Raw genomic sequence first — 19,345 nt, 5'->3', positions numbered from 1 at the left:
AATGCGTTAGCTTGAATGCTCCAATTTTGGCATTATGTCTGAAAGCTTGTTATTGCTGTGCCCGGAACGACTATATGGATATACTAGAGACTCATCAATGGGATCACCTAGGGCTGGGCCAAAAATGTTGGTCACTGAAAAGATGACAATACAAACAATAAACAAAAAATAAAAACCAACAAAGAATAAAAGCCAAATTTAAAACCAACTTAGGGAACAGGAGAAGACACTCATAGTGAAATGAGAAAACATTCAATAGTTAAAAACGGACAAGAGGGGTTAATCCAGACCAATCACAGGAAATAAGCGAATCCCTGTGATTCATTCAAACCTTGAGGGGACATTGTTCCCAAGGTGGTAATCCACATACATTCCTTTTGTGCTAATAAGCGCTGTATGTCACCCCCCTCGGATTCCACTGTGAATGTGCTGGATACCCCTAACCATAAATGATTTAGGGTTACATTGGTGGAATTGCTTATAATGTTTTGCTATTGTCTTTAAAGTTGAGAGGTCTGTGACGGCAGCTGCTGCCATAATGTCTCGAACATGCTCCCTTGTACGAATTCGGAGTTGGCGTGAGGTCAAGCCTATATAGATTTTTTGACAGCCACAAGTGGCATAATATATTACCTGTATCGTTTTGGTAATTTCATTGGTTAATTAGCAAGCATGCTGGGTATTTATATGGGAACCTGGGCACATCAAAGCCACGCCCCCTGAGGAAGGTTAACACATCGAAACGTACGTCGGGGTTTGTTTCTCCTGCGCTCACATTTGGAAGCATGATGGGTAATTATTCACTTATGATGTACTATTGCTGATTGAATTGTTCCTGCTGTGCTGCCAATCTTTTTCACATTCCATTGTGATGTCCCAGTTTCATGAGGTGTCTCGGTGTCCGGTGCTCTCTTAATACATGTGATAAATTTTTGGCAGATGTACTTTCATTACTGTCATCTGGAGAGCCCTGAACACTTAGACTTAACATCATGATTGTTATTTCTGGGACTATCCAAGTTCATGTGAGATCTTTTGAGCACAGAGGCATTATTACTTTGTCCCACATGTGCCCATTGTGATAGCAGTCCACCTTAGCTACATCTTAGGATATTTTGGTCACTTTTATTGTGTATGTACCCTCTTTGTACACAGTCTGCTCATTTGATTAGTGTTATTATTGTTGCACGTATTTACATGTGTCATTTTTATATGACTAATAAAATTTGATATTTTTGTAAATTAGCATAGACTCTATTTCCTCCGTCTTTTCTAGCATTTATCAGGGAGTCGCTGCTGTTATGCAATCTTGCTCTTTTTATGAAGCATGGTAATTATCCATTAGTAAGTTATTTATTATGTTTTGGAGATTTGTTATATTATCAGTCTTTTCTGTGTTTTTCACAGCCATTTCCTCCAAAAATCCTATGGATTATAAAGCACGTGAACAGACGTGGCTGACACGTATTAATGAGGTGTTCAGTGACCAATCCAAAATATCGGTAGCAAGTGGTGGTAAGGATATACAGGAGACGACAAAGAGGCTTAAGAGCCTATTACAAAAACGAACAAGAGTTTGGTGGAATCGAGCGTTTTTAAATAAATACATAGAAACAGGTCTGGTACCGAGAGGTTTGAGAGTCCAAGTTTTCCCCTCTTTTGAGGTAGAGGATGTAGCGTTCCAGCATAAATGGGAAGAACTGGCTAATAACTGTTCGAAGGGGTTTATGGAACTTTTGGCAATTCAGAATAAGGAATTCATAGATGCATTGGATATGGAGATAGAGGATATTCAAAAGAAATTAAAACAGGAACTATCTGATGGTGAATTACAGGTAATTCACCAAGAAATTGATAATGAATTTCAAAAGTGGAAAAAAGAAATTTGTGCTAACAAAACTATGAAATTCCAGAGAGATACCAAAGATAAGTTATCTAATGCTATGTATAGGTGGAATCGGAGAACACGTCGCTCCAAAAACCTCCCAAGAAAGAGGTCTACCTCTCTCACTTCATATGCCTCTAGTGAAGAATCCTCTAAATCTAGATCAACTACAAACTATCAAACTACTAACTTGCCCTCTAATAGAGATATACAGTCGACGAAACGGAAATTTACGTTTCCTAACAAACAGGATAAGAGAGACAAGAAGAATAATTTGGAGGTAATCAATCTAAACATGTCCTTACAGTAGCTCAGTTAGAGGTTCTGTCAAGGGGTCTTACGTTTTCTCCCACTAACTCATACGATTCTTTCACAGCCATAAAGGACTTACACTTATTTGCGAGAAAATTGATTCTAAAGAAGCTATATGCGAAAAAAGGTAATGAACATTTACACGCTAACCATAAAGAAGAGGAGGCATTGCAGGCCTTAGAGGATTTACTTGATGAGCAGGATATGGTGTCAAAAGACATGTTCCCAAGGTCACTCTATCCACGTTCCACTAGGTTTCCCCCCTTGTCTCTGTGTCCCGTGGTGGACATTTTCACCAGAATGGTTATGGAGGACTTCAAAAGAATCCCCCATAAACGAAGAAGAGACAATCTTACAGCTTCACAGCGAATAGCTTTGAGAGAATTACAGTCTCTTGAAGATATAGTCATCAAGCCAGCAGACAAGGGGGGAAACATAGTAATTTGGCCGCAGGATATGTACGAGAAGGAGGCATATAGACAACTGAGGGATAAAAAGACCTATCTTAGACTTGAACATAGCCCTCTTAAGGCCTTTTCAGCGGAATTGGAAATTATTCTTAATGAAGCCTTTGAGAGGGGTATAATCCCCAAAAAAAATCTTTGATGGATTGTTCATCAAATTTCCAAAGATACCTACAATATATTTCATGCCTAAAATTCATAAAAATGCTGTCGAGCCACCAGGACGTCCCATTGTGTCGGGCATAGGGGTCTTTGTGAACCAATATGTAAATTTGTCGATTTTTATTTAAAGCCATTGGTTGAGGCCTTGCCCTCCTATGCTCGTGACACAATGGACGTCCTGGCCAGAATTGATGGCATGACTCTTGATCATGACATGCTTCTGGTGACTGCAGACAGAGTCATTATATACGTGTATTCGTCACCAGGACGGTCTTGACGCTTGCCGTTTCTTTTTGGATAATAGTAATTGGGAGGGCTCACTTTGTGATCTTGTTCTGGAATTGTTAGACTACATACTGACCCATAACTTTTTTGTTTTTAGAGAACGCTTCTATTTGCAGCAGTGCGGCACTGCAATGGGTGCGGCCTGTGCGCCTTCCTTCGCCAACCTCTTCCTAGGTTACTGGGAGAGGGAGATTTTTTGGGGGGAGGGCGCCCAGGCTGCTGACCATGTGCAGTGCTGGCTGCGTTATATAGATGACGTATTTATTGTATGGCAGGGAACAGAACAACAACTATGTAGTTTTATGGAAGGATTAAACCATAATCCCTTTAACATTAAACTCACTTACACTTATAGCAAGACCGAGGTGGACTTCCTAGATATTAAAATCTTGGTGGATGAAAATTTACAGTTGCAGACAGATATATATCGGAAGCCCACCTCGGTTAATTCATTGCTACATGCTACTTCCTGCCACCCGGAGGCTACTGTTAGGGCGATCCCTACAGGACAATTCTTAAGATTAAGAAGAGTTTGTTCCTCTGATTTGAGGTTTGAAAACCAGGCCAGAGATCTTGAGAATAGATTTAAAATGCGCGGCTATAGCAATAGAAGTGTTAAATATGGATATATGAGAGCTAAGAAGAGTCAGCGTACATCTTTATTGCATTCCACGAACAAGACAAGAAAGCAAAATGAGGATCAAGTCAGTTTTATCTCAAAGTTTAATGGTGAATGGTCGACCATGAAACAGTGCCTACAGCGGCATTGGAATATTCTTAAAACCGATCCATCTTTAGCTTCTTTCCTGCCTGAAAGGCCACTCATGACAGCTAGAAGAGGCTATAATTTGTCAGATGCCCTCGTACACAGCCATTATGTCCCACAAATTAAAAACCCTTTTAAATCAAAGGGTCCACCACAGGGTTGCTTTCCCTGTGGGAGCTGTGTGGCCTGTAAAAATATTATGCGAACTAATATTTTTATTTCAGCTGATGGTTCCAAGCAATTTTCAATTAGACAACATATTACCTGTGCTACGACACAGGTAATATATTATGCCACTTGTGGCTGTCAAAAAATCTATATAGGCTTGACCTCACGCCAACTCCGAATTCGTACAAGGGAGCATGTTCGAGACATTATGGCAGCAGCTGCCGTCACAGACCTCTCAACTTTAAAGACAATAGCAAAACATTATAAGCAATTCCACCAATGTAACCCTAAATCATTTATGGTTAGGGGTATCCAGCACATTCACAGTGGAATCCGAGGGGGGTGACATACAGCGCTTATTAGCACAAAAGGAATGTATGTGGATTACCACCTTGGGAACAATGTCCCCTCAAGGTTTGAATGAATCACAGGGATTCGCTTCTTTCCTGTGATTGGTCTGGATTAACCCCTCTTGTCCGTTTTTAACTATTGAATGTTTTCTCATTTCACTATGAGTGTCTTCTCCTGTTCCCTAAGTTGGTTTTAAATTTGGCTTTTATTCTTTGTTGGTTTTTATTTTTTGTTTATTGTTTGTATTGTCATCTTTTCAGTGACCAACATTTTTGGCCCAGCCCTAGGTGATCCCATTGATGAGTCTCTAGTATATCCATATAGTCGTTCCGGGCACAGCAATAACAAGCTTTCAGACATAATGCCAAAATTGGAGCATTCAAGCTAACGCATTATCTATGAGACATCTGTATTATGAAGAATGGATCTGGATTGAATATTATATGGAGTAACTTCAATCAAGCTATGGACTAACTTTTTGTCCCATGTTTGCTTTTCATAAATTCTTGGTTTTTTTTATAATTAATTTATCCCCTTTTTTTTTTTTTTTTTTTTCTCATTTTGCTGTTACATTTATATTTTGTTGACTTTATACATATGCGGGTATGTGCGCGCATGCGTGTATGTACAAATATATGTGCACAGATACATGTGTGCATGCATTTGATAAGTTGATATATACCTCTGATATGTTAGTATACAGCTGTATACCGCATTTAAATAGTATTATTTTATATCTCCCATCTAATTTATCAATACTCTCTCCTCTGCCAGTTGCATTTGTGGGTGTTTTCCTTTCCTTTTTTACCCGATGTCCTCGGAGCGTCCTCCCTGTCTTTTGTTTGATTGTGTCGCTTGGTGACGGCCAGGCGCCGGCCGCGCCACGTGACGCATCAGCTGGGCGGAAGTGACGCGCGAGTTCACGGGTATGGGGTTCACATCCGCCCTCCAGTACTGGCACGTTCCGTTCCACAGTGTGGGCGGAAGTGACGTGTTTACACACAACTGCTGGAGGGTGTGTTTACTGCCTTCACCTTTCGCCTACATGCGATGACGACTATCGCTACTATTGGTTGGACTGCCACGCTCTGCTCCACATTGTGGGCGGAAGTGACGTGTCTACATGCAACTGTCAGAGGATATGTTTATTGCCCTTATCTTTCGTTTATATGCGATGACGATTATCGCTACTATTGGTGGGACTGGGCTGTCCGCCCCTGTATTGGGTGGGAGTAACGCCTGTGAGCGGTCATCAGACGCCCACCTGCGCTATTATGTTTTGGTAATTTCATTGGTTAATTAGCAAGCATGCTGGGTATTTATATGGGAACCTGGGCACATCAAAGCCACGCCCCCTGAGGAAGGTTAACACATCGAAACGTACGTCGGGGTTTGTTTCTCCTGCGCTCACATTTGGAAGCATGATGGGTAATTATTCACTTATGATGTACTATTGCTGATTGAATTGTTCCTGCTGTGCTGCCAATCTTTTTCACATTCCATTGTGATGTCCCAGTTTCATGAGGTGTCTCGGTGTCCGGTGCTCTCTTAATACATGTGATAAATTTTTGGCTGATGTACTTTCATTACTGTCATCTGGAGAGCCCTGAACACTTAGACTTAACATCATGATTGTTATTTCTGGGACTATCCAAGTTCATGTGAGATCTTTTGAGCACAGAGGCATTATTACTTTGTCCCACATGTGCCCATTGTGATAGCAGTCCACCTTAGCTACATCTTAGGATATTTTGGTCACTTTTATTGTGTATGTATCCTCTTTGTACACAGTCTGCTCATTTGATTAGTGTTATTATTGTTGCACGTATTTACATGTGTCATTTTTATATGACTAATAAAATTTGATATTTTTGTAAATTAGCATAGACTCTATTTCCTCCGTCTTTTCTACATTATAAGGGTGTAGCCAAACCCATGAACCAAGCAGCTGACTGGTCACGTGACTGTGACCTCACCACAGGTCCTTGCAAAACATTAATAATATAGCAATATCTATTATGCCTTACATTACGGAGACAAGCCATCTCTGAGACACATATCTCTCATCGATAATATAACCCTTAGCCACGCCACAGTGTATTTCAATGACCTTTCAATACCCAAAGTCATTTGGACAGTTTTGGGTGGGGGAGAATATTGTGGTCTAGAGGCAAAATTGTGATCACACGATTGTGATACCACTGAACTACTTATTTACTTCTCTGTATTTAGTGGTTACTACTCACCTGGGTAGTCATATGTAGGAATCTCCTCTTTACACCACTCATCACCCCTCACATATGTCTCTGTAGTAATAATATGGGTCAGATCTTCACCCTGAAACAAATATTGTAAAAAGTCACAGACAGATGGAGAAGTCACATCTATGATCAGCTCTAATCCTGCCATCTCTGCCGTTCTCATTACACAAGTATAAAACATATAATACTGGTGGATAAAACAAGACTGAGCACAAGACCTTCACAGCCGTCTACACATCATAGGGGAGATCTCATGACACCTTCTCTCCATCTACCTGATGATCCTGGGGAATAATGGGATCTTCTTGTTTACAGTCCTGTGGAAGAAGAGGACGGGGACATCTCTCTGGTGTTGTCCTCTTACTGGATAGATCTGGAGGAAACACATACAGGGACTGAATTCATTCTTTACATACAGATAATTATAGGCCGTGTGTATTTAGTCCTGTCTATTACCTGGTGATGTGAGGGGCTGGGGAACCTCCATCATGACGTCCTTGTACAGATCTTTGTGTCCTTCTAAATACTCCCACTCCTCCATGGAGAAATAGACAGCAACATCCTGACACCTTATAGGAACCTGACACATACAATGATACCGTCATCTCCCCGATCCCTTCATAGTGTAACTGTATAATGTCCCAGCATTCCCAGCAGTGTCACCTCTCCAGTCAGCAGCTCAATCATCTTGTAGGTGAGTTCTAGGATCTTCTGGTCACTGATGTCCTCATACATCAGGGGGTGAGGTGGGGGACCTGTGATTGGGCTCACGGGTCTTCCCCATCCCTCAGACACAGGGTCCTGACAGCGCTCACTAGAGGTCTTCTTCACTACTGTGTAATCCTGGTTATGGAGAGACACATTAATAAATCTCACTACAGACATTCCCAGAGTATTTTACATCTGTATTTGGAAGCCAAACCAAGGTGACGAACAATTGGAGAAAAAAATATAATAGAAACCCGTTCATGTTCTGCATTTTTGACCCAACACAGGTTTTGGATTACAAATATTGATGTAAAATACTGACCAAATACTGAATGTGTGACCATAGCCTTATAAAGGCAGCAACACAAAACCCCTAATTATAACATTTTATAGCAACCCCACAATCTGTGACTCTTCGGGGTAAATCGCTCTCTCACCATTGGATTAGAGCTGATACTATGAAGCTAAAGTGACTAAACAGACTTTCTGTCCCCTCCATAAAGGGGCACTTTCCCGTGTTTGTCAGAACTGTCCGAGGATTATTAGAGGTGATAGTTTCCCCACAATTAGAAGGGACACCTGTGGATATTGGGGTCTTTACCTGCTACAGTCCTGGTGTGGAGCCTCCACCCGTAGAGTCGCACTCCACATAGAGAATAATGGAGCCTCCAGCACCGACCTCCACCCGCAGAGCCGCACTCCACATAGAGAATAATGGAGCCTCCGGCACCGACCTCCACCCGCAGAGCCACACTCCACATAGAGAATAATGGAGCCTCCGGCACCGACCTCCACCCGCAGAGCCACACTCCACATAGAGAATAATGGAGCCTCCAGCACCGACCTCCACCCGCAGAGCCGCACTCCACATAGAGAATAATGGAGCCTCCAGCACCGACCCCCACCCGCAGAGCCGCACTCCACATAGAGAATAATGGAGCCTCCGGCACCGACCTCCACCCGCAGAGCCACACTCCACATAGAGAATAATGGAGCCTCCAGCACCGACCCCCACCCGCAGAGCCGCACTCCACATAGAGAATAATGGAGCCTCCGGCACCGACCTCCACCCGCAGAGCCGCACTCCACATAGAGAATAATGGAGCCTCCAGCACCTACCTCCACCTGCAGAGCCGCACTCCACATATATGGCTGCTCTGTGCGCACAGGACCTGTGATGAGGTCACAGGAGGGGAGGAGTCAGTGGTCACATGATCAGTGGCCTCAGTGTATGACTCTGCTGTGCTGGTTGTCATGGTGCTGGATGAGGGGAAGTTTATGTGTGGGGTCAGGAGGGGTGTACAGTGTGGATTTAGCAGAGCCATGTGTGTACGAGGTGTACGGAGCGGAGCCGTGTGTGTACGAGGTGTACGGAGCGGAGCCAAGTGTGTACGAGGTGTACGGAGCGGAGCCGTGTGTGTACAAGGTGTACAGTGCGGAGCCAAGTGTGTACAATATGTACGGAGCGGAGCCGTGTGTGTACGAGGTGTACGGAACGGAGCCGTGTGTGTACGAGGTGTACGGAGCGGAGCCAAGTGTGTACGAGGTGTACGGAGCGGAGCCGTGTGTGTACAAGGTGTACAGTGCGGAGCCAAGTGTGTACGATATGTACGGAGCGGAGCCGTGTGTGTACGAGGTGTACGGAGCAGAGCCGTGTGTGTACGAGGTGTACGGAGCGGAGCCGTGTGTGTACGAGGTGTATGGAGCGGAGCCGTGTGTGTACAAGGTGTACAGTGTGGAGCCGAGTGTGTACGATATGTACGGAGCGGAGCCGCGTGTGTACGAGGTGTGCGGAACGGAGCCGTATGTGTACGAGGTGTACGGAGCGGAGCCGAGTGTGTACGAGGTGTACGGAGCGGAGCCGTGTGTGTACGAGGTGTACGGAGCGGAGCCGAGTGTGTACGAGGTGTACGGAGCGGAGCCGCGTGTGTACGAGGTGTACGGAGCGGAGCCGTGTGTGTACGAGGTGTACGGAGCGGAGCCGTGTGTGTACGAGGTGTACGGAGCGGAGCCGTTTGTGTACGAGGTGTACGGAGCAGAGCCGTGTGTGTACGAGGTGTACGGAGCAGAGCCGTGTGTGTACGAGGTGTACGGAGAGGAGCCGTTTGAGTACGAGGTGTGCGAAGTGGAGCCGCATGTGTATGAAGTGTACCGAGTGAAGCCGTGACTATAATCAGCCTTTGGGGTAAATGCTTTTCTTGCCCTTAGAGGGTCGTACAATTTGATACCATCATGAAGGGTGATGAGTGGAAAACGTTTTTACCGTCTGAGGATTATTCGGAAATATTGTCCGGCCATTCGGATTCTCCAATGCACCAACAGGATCTCACAACTTTCTGAATGATATTTCTCTGATTACATGCGCCATTTAAGGTGTTCTGAGACGTCATTAGACAGTTCACGCCAACATTAGCTCTTGGTGCTCTCTGATTGGTTCTTGGGGATATTTAACATACAGTGCCCACCACGTAGACACGCCCCCGGAAGAAGCTAGTGCGAAATGTGCATTGGTGTGGAGGAGGCCGCGCCATTCGCTGTCACCAGTGTTCTCTCCTTAGGCCTGTTTCACACTTCAGTTTTTGTCCATCAGTCAAGATCCGCCATTTTGCAAAAAAAAGGATCCGCCATTTTGTTTGGCGGATCCGTTTTTTTTTCCCATTGAGTTGCATTACCGGCGGATCTTGACGGATGGCCATCCTTTGGATCCGCTTTTTTGCGAATCCGTCAAAATTTTGCCGTCCGCCGACATGCCCGAACGGAGCATGTAACGTTTTTTCGGCCGGCAGGATCCGCACTTCACACTGCGCATGCCCGAAAGTCTTCACACAGCCGGAAATTTAACCCTAAAGTCTGTTCTGACGGCTGAAAAAAAAAAATTCTCTCTCTCATATATATACAGTAGATCCGAAAACCCTTTTGTTTTGACATTGTTTGGAAGTGCAAGATATTATATACATTTTGGACTAATTTTGGTATATTTATATCGGTAGGTAGGATGCTGCTCTAATTGGAAATGTAGGCTTCTGCCTAAGAGAGTGTTCACATTAGGCAGGTTCCTAGCAACAAGAATCGCCTTATCGTGGCTGCCAGGTACCCATGAATTGTCCAATTTATGCACTAAGTATTCTTCATTTTTCCAATTTTCTAGAGCAGTAATGCAGTTCAAATTACCTATATTTCATGTTTGCATGCTATAGCGCTACAGAGTGCTACTGTATTTGTTGGTTATATATGGGCAGCATGGTGGCTCAGTGGATAGCACTGCAGCCCTGGAGTCCTGGGTTCGAATCCCACCCATGACAACATTTGCAAGGCGTTTGTACGTTCTCCCCTTGTTTGCGTGGGTTTCCTCCTCCAGGTACTCCAGTTTCCTCCCACATTCCAAAGACATACTGATAGGGTATTTAGAATGTGAGCCCCATCGGGGACAGTGATGATAATGTGTGCAAACTGTAAAGCGCTGCGGAATTTGTTAGCACTATATAAAAATAAAAGATTATTATTATATGGAGATAGATACTCTAAGTAAGCACCAGCTTACACCTGTTTTCTGTTTACAAAGTGACGGTAAGTCTTTTTTTTCTAACAATTGATTTTTACTATAGAATTAGCTGAAGAGCCCGGCACTGCCCGGGCATAGTAACTAACTACGGTTAAGCCCCCGTCTCACATAGCGAGATCGCTAGCGAGATCGTTGTTGCGTCACCGATTTTGTGACGCAACAGCGATCTCGCCTGCGATCTCGCTACGTGTGACACATAGCAGCGATCAGGCCCCTGCTGCGATGTCGCTGATTGTGCTCGAATGTCCTGGGCCATTTTTTGATCGCTGGTGTCCCGCTGGCCAGCATGCATCGCTGTGTTTGACAGGGACAACGACAAACGACCTCAATACTACAGGTCTGAGAGACAGGGTCCCAACGACTGTCGTATCGTTCTGGATCGCTGCTGCGTCGCTGTTGAGATCTGACTGTATGACATCTCACCAGCGACCTCGTAGCGACGCACCCGCGATCCCTGCCAGGTCGCATCGTTGTCGGGATCGCTGGTCCGTCGCCAAGTGTGACGGCACCCTTAGTTATAACAAATTGTAATGATTATGTTACATGCTACAGAACCACTCAGCACCCAGAATATGTTGTGCAGTTACATGTATGTATAATAGGTTCAATGTGAGATGCATGTCCCTAATGCATCAGCCCACAGGCTGCGCCCCTGGGCAGAGGGGACACGATATTCTCCTTTTGTCTGCCCTCCCCCACCTTTGTAATTCCCACAGTAAACATCGGCAGGCTCCGGTCACCTGCGGCTTTTGTAATGCATGTCTGGCCTGCTGCTTTTCTATTGGCCTTCCCTCTATATCTGTGTGATATATTCTGTGTCCTGTGAGTAAAGTGTTGTCAGACTGGAAATACGTGGAGAAGCAGTAATCTTTTATATGCGCGACTGTAACCAAGGAATTCCAGCCAGCGTCATTCATTCAGACTCCAGCCAACGCAGAGCGGACGTCCGAAAACACGGGGTGGTACTGAAAGAGGTACTCCAGCTTGGTAGACCTCGTTACACTGGTGGCAGCGGTGGGATATGATACCCCTTCTACAGGAGGAAAGGAATGAATGGAAAATAACTACCAGAAGTTAAAGAGGACTACAATAAAAGATCTGGTGGAAGCCCGAGGGTTGATCGCCAGCAAAAAAACAAAAGCGGATTTGATAGCAGCCATCAAGGAACACGACAGTGCAGCGCCTCCCAATGTGAATGTGGAGGAGACCGAATTCCAGAGGGAAGTAAAGAACAGACTGGCGTCCTATGGCCCAAACCCTGCAGTAGAGATCATACAAGAGGTAATGGCTGATGTGCATACTGATCTGAAGGAAAAGATGGCCGAGCAGACCAGGATAGAGCTAGCCAAGATGGAGACGGCAGAGCGGACCAAAGTGGAGCTGGCCAAGATGGAGATGGCAGAGCGGAGAGAGGAGAGTCAGCGAGCAGGGGGAGGTCTGGCCTTTGACCAGGTACCTTCAACAGTAAGCCACAAAAAGATCCAATATAATGCCTTCCGACAGTTGGGGGAGGCAGAGGAAGACATTGATGGCTTTCTGCAGGACTTTGAGCGTCAGTGTGCCCTTCGTCAAGTGAAGCCGGAGGAACGGGTTCAGATTCTGGCCAGCAAGCTGACAGGCCGGACAGCGGACGCCTATCGCACGGTACCTGATGAGGACTGTATGGACTATGAGCGGATCAAAGAAGTGATCTTGGCCCGGTATGCGCTGACACCAGAGGCCTATCGCCAAAAGTTCCGCGGACTTATAAAACGCGTAACCGATACCCACTCTGAATGGGCCTGTAAATTACGGTGGTCACTGCTACAGTGGGTACAAGGGAGCCAAGCAACCACTAAGGAGGACGTCCTCCAGCTCTTCCTGTTAGAACGATTCTTTAATGGACTAAACCCCGAGACACAGGAATGGCTACGGGACAGGCGGCCAACGACTCTTGAGGAAGCCGCTCGTCTGGCCGATGAACATCATGATGCCAGGAGGCCGCAGTTGTCCGGATCAAAGGTGGTCACTAGGGGCCCGCCCATGGACCTGGAGGGCCCCAAACCACCGAAGATTGTAGGGGGACCAGCTAGAAACCCGGCCTACCACAGTCCCCCTGGGGCGTGATGCCACACCTGTCGTCAGCTGGGCCACCTGCAAAGACAATTGTTGTGAGTTCATTTTTCCCTTCACTGTTGAGGTCTGATGAACTCCCTCCTCTGGTGAAGGAAGGTAGTGAGGCTGATTACCAAACACCTGGGCAGCTAGATGATGACTGGGTGGCTGGAATTGAGGACTGGATATAAGGCAGTCGACGCCCTTCTGCCTTGCTGGTGATCCTGCTGGATTCTTGGAGACCAGTCTGATTCCTGCGTCTCAAAGCTAAGTTTTTCTGCTCTGCTTTGTACACTTCAGTTTTGTTTTGCCTTGTTTTTTGGGAGTTCTGCCATCCCCGGCCAGGGGTGAGCTGATTTCCATTTTTGTCTCTGATCTGTTGATCTTTTGCTCTGTCTTCAGAATATACCTGAGTGCTGATTTAGTCTTTTGAAGCCTAGCGACTTCAGGGCCTGTTTTTCCTATCAGTCGGTTGGCACATTTTTGATAGGGTTTTTGTGGATGGCAGACAGCAGCTTTCCTATCCTGTCCTATTTTAGTTAGCTTGGGCCCCATCATTTGCTCAACCTATCTTTCTGTCTGTGTTAGTGTTTTCATCTTGCTTCACCGTCATTATATGTTGGGGGCTGCCTATTGCTTTGGGGTCTGCTCTGGGGCAGTTTAGTTTTTCCCCTTTCTGTCTTTAGGCTATGTAGTTCTCCGGCTGTGATCGAGGGGTCTAGGGCACCGTAGGAACCCCCCACAGCTACTGCTAGTTGTTGTGGATAGGTTCTGGGGTCTGAAATCTGATAGCTGCCAACCTCTCTGGTTTTTCTGGACTTAGCTAGTATTTTGTTTTTTCCTCCTTCGGTGACTCATCATAACAGACAATGTCCCAACCGGACTCAGCATACCCAGTGGCTAAAGGCAGGAACAGCTACCTTCAGCCGGGCTGCTGTACACTGCTACCAAGGCGAAGCTGACCCGGCATTGGGGGCTATGACTAACCAAGGGGTGGAAGAGATGGAGGAAGAGCTGCGTGAAGTAGACCCCGTGCAGGCAGCCCGGGCAGATAATCGACAACAGCATTGACAGGTCATGTGGGTTAATGGGAAACGTATGCAGGGACTAAGAGATTCCGGGGCAACTTTGACCCTTGTGAAGCCTCATCTCGTCCGGGACCAAGAGAAGACGGACCGGACAGTGGCAGTCCGTGTAGCAGGGGGAGCTATACATCGACTGCCCACTGCCAGGATTCACCTGAACTGGGGAGTCGGGGATGGCCTTGTTGAGGTCGGCTTGATGGAGGATTTGCCTGCAGACGTCTTGCTGTGAAATGACTTGGGGCCCATGTTGTCTGCATTCTCGGTGGCCCCTCTGGCTGAGACCTATCCTGTGACCACCCGGAGACAAGCTCGAACTGCGGAGGTGGAATCACACTCAGAGGAGGCTCAGGTAAGACATCCCAGCCCTACATGTATTCCCATAGCCAGACACATTTCTTGGGCCACCCCAGATGAAGTTAAGAGGGAGTTACTTGAGGATCCTTCATTAGAGGGATATCGTGGGAAGGCACAGGAGGGGAGAGGAGTACTGGAAGGGGAACAGTTTGTATGGAAGCGGGGACTCCTCTACCGGATCACAGAGCAGCACCACACAGGGACGAGCCCCACTATAAAACAACAGCTGGTAGTTCCCAAGAAGTATAGGCAGGAGTTACTGCGAATCTCTCATGATATACCCTTGGCCGGGCACTTCGGCGTCAGTCGCACCAGGCATTGTCTGACACAAAACTTATTTTGGCCGGGGGTAACCTATGATGTTCGTCAGTACTGCCAGACCTGTGACAGTTGTCAGCGCATTGGCAAGAGGGGGGATTAATGCAAGGCCAAATTACGCCCCCTCCCCATTGTGGAGGAACCATTTAGCTGAGTAGCGGTCGATCTGATAGGGCCGTTAGCCAAACCCAGTCCGTCCGGGAAAAGGTATATATTGACAGTGGTAGATTATGCCACACGGTTGCGTTACCTAACATACTGGCAGAGACGGTGGCGGTCGCCCTGCTCCAGGTTTTCTCATGGGTTGGATTTCGCCGGGAGATTATCTCGGACCAGGGTACCCAGTTTACAGCAGAGGTGACCAACCAACTGTGGAAGCTGTGCAGCGTAAAGTCCATTAGAAGCGCCCCGTACCACCCGCAAACCAATGGGTTGTGTGAACGCTTTAACGGGACATTAAAACAGCTCATTGGGACTTTTACCAGGACCTACAGAGACTGGGAGAAATTCTTGGCACACCTCCTGTTTGCCTATCGGGAGTTGCCCCAAGAATCCACGGGGTTCTCCCCGTTCGAGCTGGCATACGGGAGACGGGTAAGGGGACCCCTAGACTTAGTGCTGGAACACTGGGAGGGGGAGGGCCTCATAGAAGGGGTACCTATTGTACCCTATGTGCTGGAATTCCGGGACCACCTACAGGAGCTGACCCAGGTTGTACATGAGAACCTGCAGGTGACCCAGCGGCGCCAGCACGTATGGTATGATCGGAGGGCCAGAGAGCGCACTTTGGAAATAGGACAAAAGGTCCTTGTGTTAGAGCCCACTAAGCAGAATAAGTTTCAAGCTGCATGGCAGGGGCCCTACCAGGTAGTGGGGAAAATAGCCGACACAACCTATAATGTCGCCGATTGTGATGACCCCAGGGTTATCCGCATGTTCCACGTGAATATGCTGAAGCCCTACCGGGAGCGCCCTGAAGAGGTAGTGGCCATCTGTGCACCTGAACCAGAGGATTTAGCTGGACTTCCCTTGCCGGATGTCTTAGGGGAAAGGACTCAGTTTAAAACATGAGACCAGGTACACTTGGGTGAAGACCTAGGCCCCCGGGAGAGACAGCATGCGGAGGCGTTGTTGAGGCTGCGACAGAGGATATTTTCAGAGAGACCGGGGTACACTCGCCTGGCACAACACAAGGTTGAGACCCAGGATCAGACCCCCTACGACAAAACCCCTTCCGCGTCCCTGAGTCTGTATGAGAGGGGATGCGACAAGAGATGCTGCATTTAGGGGTCATTGAAGAGTCAGATAGTCCCTGGGCATCCCCCGTAGTGTTAGTGCCCAAGAAGGATGGGACTACACGGTTTTGTGTAGACTATCGTAAGCTCAAGGAGAAAACAGTGACGGATGCATACTCCATGCCGCGTGTGGATGAGTTGTTAGACCGGCTGGCGGGGGCAAAGTATTTGACCACCATCGATCTATGCAAAGGCTACTGGCAGATTCCCCTTAGTCCTGACGCTATTCCCAAGTCGGCATTTGTCACCCCGTTCGGCTTATTCCAGTTTCGAGTTATGCCATTCGGGATGAAGAATGCCCCGGCGACCTTTCCAAAGGCTGGCTGACCGGCTTCTGGATGGTCTCCAGGACTATGCTTGTGCCTACCTGGACGACATCGCCATCTACAGTGCGACATGGGAAGAGCATCTAAATCACCTAGAGACAGTATTGGACAGGATCCACCAGGCCGGAATTACCCTGAACCCAAACAAGTGTCACGTGGGCAAAGCAGAGGTTCAGTACTTAGGGCATTGGGTGGGAAGTGGGAAACAGCGACCAGAACCAGCCAAGATTGAGGCCATAGCCAAATGGCCCATCCCACGCACTAAAATCCAGGTCATGGCGTTTCTAGGGACAGCGGGGTATTACAGGAAATTCGTTCCCAATTACAGCAGCGTAGCCAAGCCCCTCACTGATCTGACCTGTAAGAACCAACCCCGCCAGGTAACCTGGACCTCAGAGTGTGAGGAAGCCTTCCGCCAACTAAAGGACGCCCTCACCAATACCCCTGTATTGGCAGCACCCGATCCAACTAAACGTTTCCTGGTTCACACAGACGCTTCTATGTTTGGATTGGGGGCAGTACTGAGCCAAGTCGGGCCGGACGGCCAAGAACACCCGGTAGCTTATCCGAGTCAGAAACTACTGCCCCGTGAAGTAAGCTATGCGGCCATCGAGAAGGAGTGCCTGGCAGTAGTATGGGCACTCAAGAAGTTGCAACCATATTTGTATGGACAACAGTTTTCCCTCCTAACGGTCCATAATCCCCTAGTCTGGCTTAATCGGGTCTCCGGAGACAACGCCAGATTGCTGCAGTGGAGTTTAGCCCTACAACCTCTGGACTTCACCATCCACCACAGACCCGGCAAACAAAATGGTAACGCCGATGGACTAAGTCGACAAACGGAACTTGTACCAACCCCATAAACTTCGGTCATCCCCAAACCGATCCGTTGAGGATCAGACTGTGTATGCCGATCACGTCGCTGAAAAAGGGGAGCCGTGTTACGTGCTACAGAACCACTCAGCACCCAGAATATGTTGTGCAGTTATATGTATGTATAATAGGTTCTATGTGAGATGCATGTCCCTAATGCATCAGTCCACAGGCTGCGCCCCTGGTCAGAGGGGACACGATATTCTCCTTTTGTCCGCCCTCCCCCCACCTTTGTAATTCCAACAGCAAACATCGGCAGGCTCCGGCCACCTGCGACTTTTGTAAAGCATGTCTGGCCTGCCGCTTTTCTATTGGCCTGCCCTCTGTATCTGTGTGATATATTCTGTGTCCTGTGAGTAAAGTGTTGTCAGACTGGAAATACGTGGAGAAGCAGTGATCTTTTATATGCACTGTGATAGAACACTCCGGGATCGCCTTTGCTGGGGTCAAAGGTCACGTGCGTTCAGCATGAAACTCAGGCGCAGAGCTGGGATTCGGGTGTAACTGACTCTGAGTCAGGTTTATTAACGGTGAAAGCAATGCAAAAAGGAAATAAAACATAAAACAAATCCTTGCCTGTCCGGCACTAACTAAACAATGGACAACCTAACTACCAACTGGCGGGCTTCTCCCGTCCAGCCAAACCACAGTTGCAGTGGGCACTGCTTCCACTCACGTGTGTCTCTCACACAGACAGGCTCTCTGTGTTCCCAGGCTGAGACACTCACACAACCACCTGGCATCCTTTTATATCCACCTCCCATTATTCATTAGCAAGCAGGTACGATACTGACCAGACTAGGCCACATAGGAAAGGAATCTGGGCGAGATATACCTGCCCTCATCCACTATTCCCACATGATTCTCACATATCCCCCCCCTCTGCTCAGACCACTCCGGTCGAGCAATGACACCCGCCAAGCAGTGCACTCGGGACAGGGCATCTGCATTTCCCATCTGTACGCCTGAGCGGTGCTCCACCGTAAAAGTGTAGGCCTGCAGGGCAAGGAACCACCGGGTCACCCGGCTATTCCGTTCCTTGTTCAAGTGCATCCACTTGAGAGGGGCATGGTCAGTGATCAGCCTGAACTTTCGGCCCACCAGGTAATATTTGAGGGCCTCTAGAGCCCACTTAATGGCGAGGCACTCTTTTTCTACGACTGCATACCTTTGCTCGTGTTTATTCAGCTTCCTGCTGAGATAGAGGACTGGGTGTTCCACTCCGTCCCTCACTTGTGAGAGTACGGCCCCGATACCGGTATCAGAGGCATCTGTTTGTACCACAAACTCGCTGCAGAAGTCCGGAGTCACCAGTACGGGCTGAGAGCAAAGTGCCCGTTTTAGGCTATGGAAGGCTTCTTCAGCCGCTAAACGCCATTTAATCATGACGGAGTCTTTCCCTTTTGTAAGATCCGTCAGGGGGGTAGCGATGGCTGCAAAATTGGGTATGAACCGGCGATAATAGCCGGCGATCCCCAGGAAGGCTTGTACCTGCTTCTTGTTGACAGGTTGCGGCCAGTCCTGAACTGCCTGAATCTTATCAACCTGGGGTTTAACAACACCCCTCCCAATTACATACCCCAAATACCGGGCTTCTTCTAGCCCGATGTGACATTTCTTGGGGTTCGCGGTTAGACCTGCCTCCCACAGGTCGTCAATCACAGCTTGTACTTTCTGGAGATGAGTCTCCCAGTCCAAGCTGTAAATGACAATGTCGTCCAAATAGGCCGAAGCGTACCGCCTATGTGGCCTCAGGACTCGATCCATGAGTCTCTGGAAGGTCGCCGGTGCTCCGTGCAGTCCAAACGGCATATACACATACTGAAATAGACCTTCTGGGGTAGCAAATGCCGTCTTTTCTCTGGCAGCCTCCGCCAGAGGGATCTGCCAATACCCCTTTGTTAGGTCTAGGGTCGTAATATACCGGGCTTTTCCTAACCGATCTATTAACTCGTCGACCCGGGGAATAGGATAGGCATCAAATTTTGAGACCGCATTCAGTTTCCTGAAGTCATTGCAGAACCGGATGGTGCCGTCCGGTTTAGGAATTAGCACAATTGGGCTGGACCAAGCACT

The 19,345-nt window shown here is 47.5% G+C and overlaps 1 protein-coding gene across 4 annotated transcripts in view; it reads right to left on the bottom strand.

Moving 5' to 3' along the window:
* The window catches only part of LOC141047240 (uncharacterized), a 640,258-nt gene that overhangs the window by 184,488 nt on the left and 436,425 nt on the right, over positions 1–19,345 (bottom strand). For 3 of the 4 annotated variants that reach the window (XM_073542228.1, XM_073542229.1, XM_073542227.1), the window contains 4 exons: positions 7,318–7,497; positions 7,111–7,234; positions 6,930–7,027; positions 6,640–6,730 (listed from right to left, as the gene is read on the bottom strand). In XM_073542228.1, coding sequence (XP_073398329.1) covers positions 6,640–6,730; positions 6,930–7,027; positions 7,111–7,234; positions 7,318–7,497 — 493 coding nt within the window. The remainder of the gene's footprint in view (positions 1–6,639; positions 6,731–6,929; positions 7,028–7,110; positions 7,235–7,317; positions 7,498–19,345) is intronic. The other variant, XM_073542226.1, reaches the window with a different exon arrangement.

This window comes from Dendrobates tinctorius, unplaced genomic scaffold, assembly GCF_039654945.1.
Source record: "Dendrobates tinctorius isolate UK_male_01 unplaced genomic scaffold, ASM3965494v1 ptg000126l, whole genome shotgun sequence".
NCBI classification, from domain to species: domain Eukaryota; kingdom Metazoa; phylum Chordata; class Amphibia; order Anura; family Dendrobatidae; genus Dendrobates; species Dendrobates tinctorius.
The sequence above is the reverse complement of the archived record's forward strand: the minus strand, read 5'-3'. Positions and strand labels throughout refer to the sequence as shown.